This window comes from Plasmopara halstedii, assembly GCF_900000015.1.
Source record: "Plasmopara halstedii genome assembly, contig: Scaffold_208, whole genome shotgun sequence".
In the NCBI taxonomy this organism is placed as follows: domain Eukaryota; phylum Oomycota; class Peronosporomycetes; order Peronosporales; family Peronosporaceae; genus Plasmopara; species Plasmopara halstedii.
This window is the reverse complement of record NW_020187129.1, coordinates 831,899-832,869: the sequence shown is the minus strand read 5'-3', so window position 1 is coordinate 832,869 and position 971 is coordinate 831,899. Positions and strand designations below refer to the sequence as shown.

General features: G+C 49.1%; 1 protein-coding gene across 1 annotated transcript in view; it reads left to right on the top strand.

Moving 5' to 3' along the window:
* Positions 1–9: 9 nt before the first annotated feature.
* Positions 10–971, top strand: part of PHALS_03153 (PROTEIN R07E4.1) — a gene marked incomplete at both ends in the record, with an annotated part of 981 nt that continues 19 nt past the window's right edge. The window contains one exon of the mRNA XM_024721841.1: positions 10–971. This exon is cut by the window's right edge and continues 19 nt beyond it. Coding sequence (XP_024572977.1) covers positions 10–971 — 962 coding nt within the window.

Genomic DNA, 971 nt, shown 5'->3' with positions numbered 1-971 from the left:
TTTGATCAAATGCGGGCTTCTGGAGGACTTGATGTCGACGGTTACCGTATCGAGGCTGCACTTAATTCGCAATTCACAAAGCCATCTATATCCCAGGATCATTTACCGACTACCAAGTACGCACGTGTCTCTACTTCTGCTCTCACTGGTCCTTTTCTTGCAGGTAGCTCCTTCTCATTAGCTGCAGTTGATTCACGATCCTTTCATGGCAGAATGACGAATCAAGTAGACGCATTAGCATCAGCACAAGCGCTTGCAGCTGGATCTGCCTTTCTTCTACGACTTAAGCCAGATAGCTCCCTTGGATTCGGATCTGCCTCGCTTCATGACATATTCTCTAATGGAGAAAGAGTGCGTATTCGAAATGAGCAAGTAACAGTTTGTCTCGACAGTAACGTGGCGTGGCAGCTTTATAAGACTGATACGGGGCTCACAGTTGCTGGATACACAGGGACAATTATCACGCTCTCGGCTCCACTAAGCTTAGCTCTTCAGCCTGTGGTGAATGTAGGTACCCAGCTCGCAGTTGGTATAACTGCAGCAGGCCCAGCAGACCCGGCAGCCTGTCAGGCTGTTGTAACGTCGGTGAGCGCTGACCATCTGCATGTGGATGTTCGACATTCATGTAGTGATCCAGGAATGAAGCTTGCAAATGGTATGTCCATCTTCGTGGTTAAAGGCGTGGCTCCAATCACTAGTTCCTCGTACGATACGACAACGGCAACAATCACCTTGTCGACGTCTCTTGATAATCGTCTTGTAGATGTAGTTGTGGCAAACACCTGGGTATCCATTGGATCAACGCTCGAGAGTGCAGCGACATGTCGTGCCCGATTGACAGCAGTCACAATGACAACATTGACACTAGACCATCAATGTGTCGAAGCTGCAACCAAGTTGGGGACGGGAAATCCAAACATCTACGTACATCGAGGACCGACATTGCTGCCATTGTGCGAGCGGCAAGATCC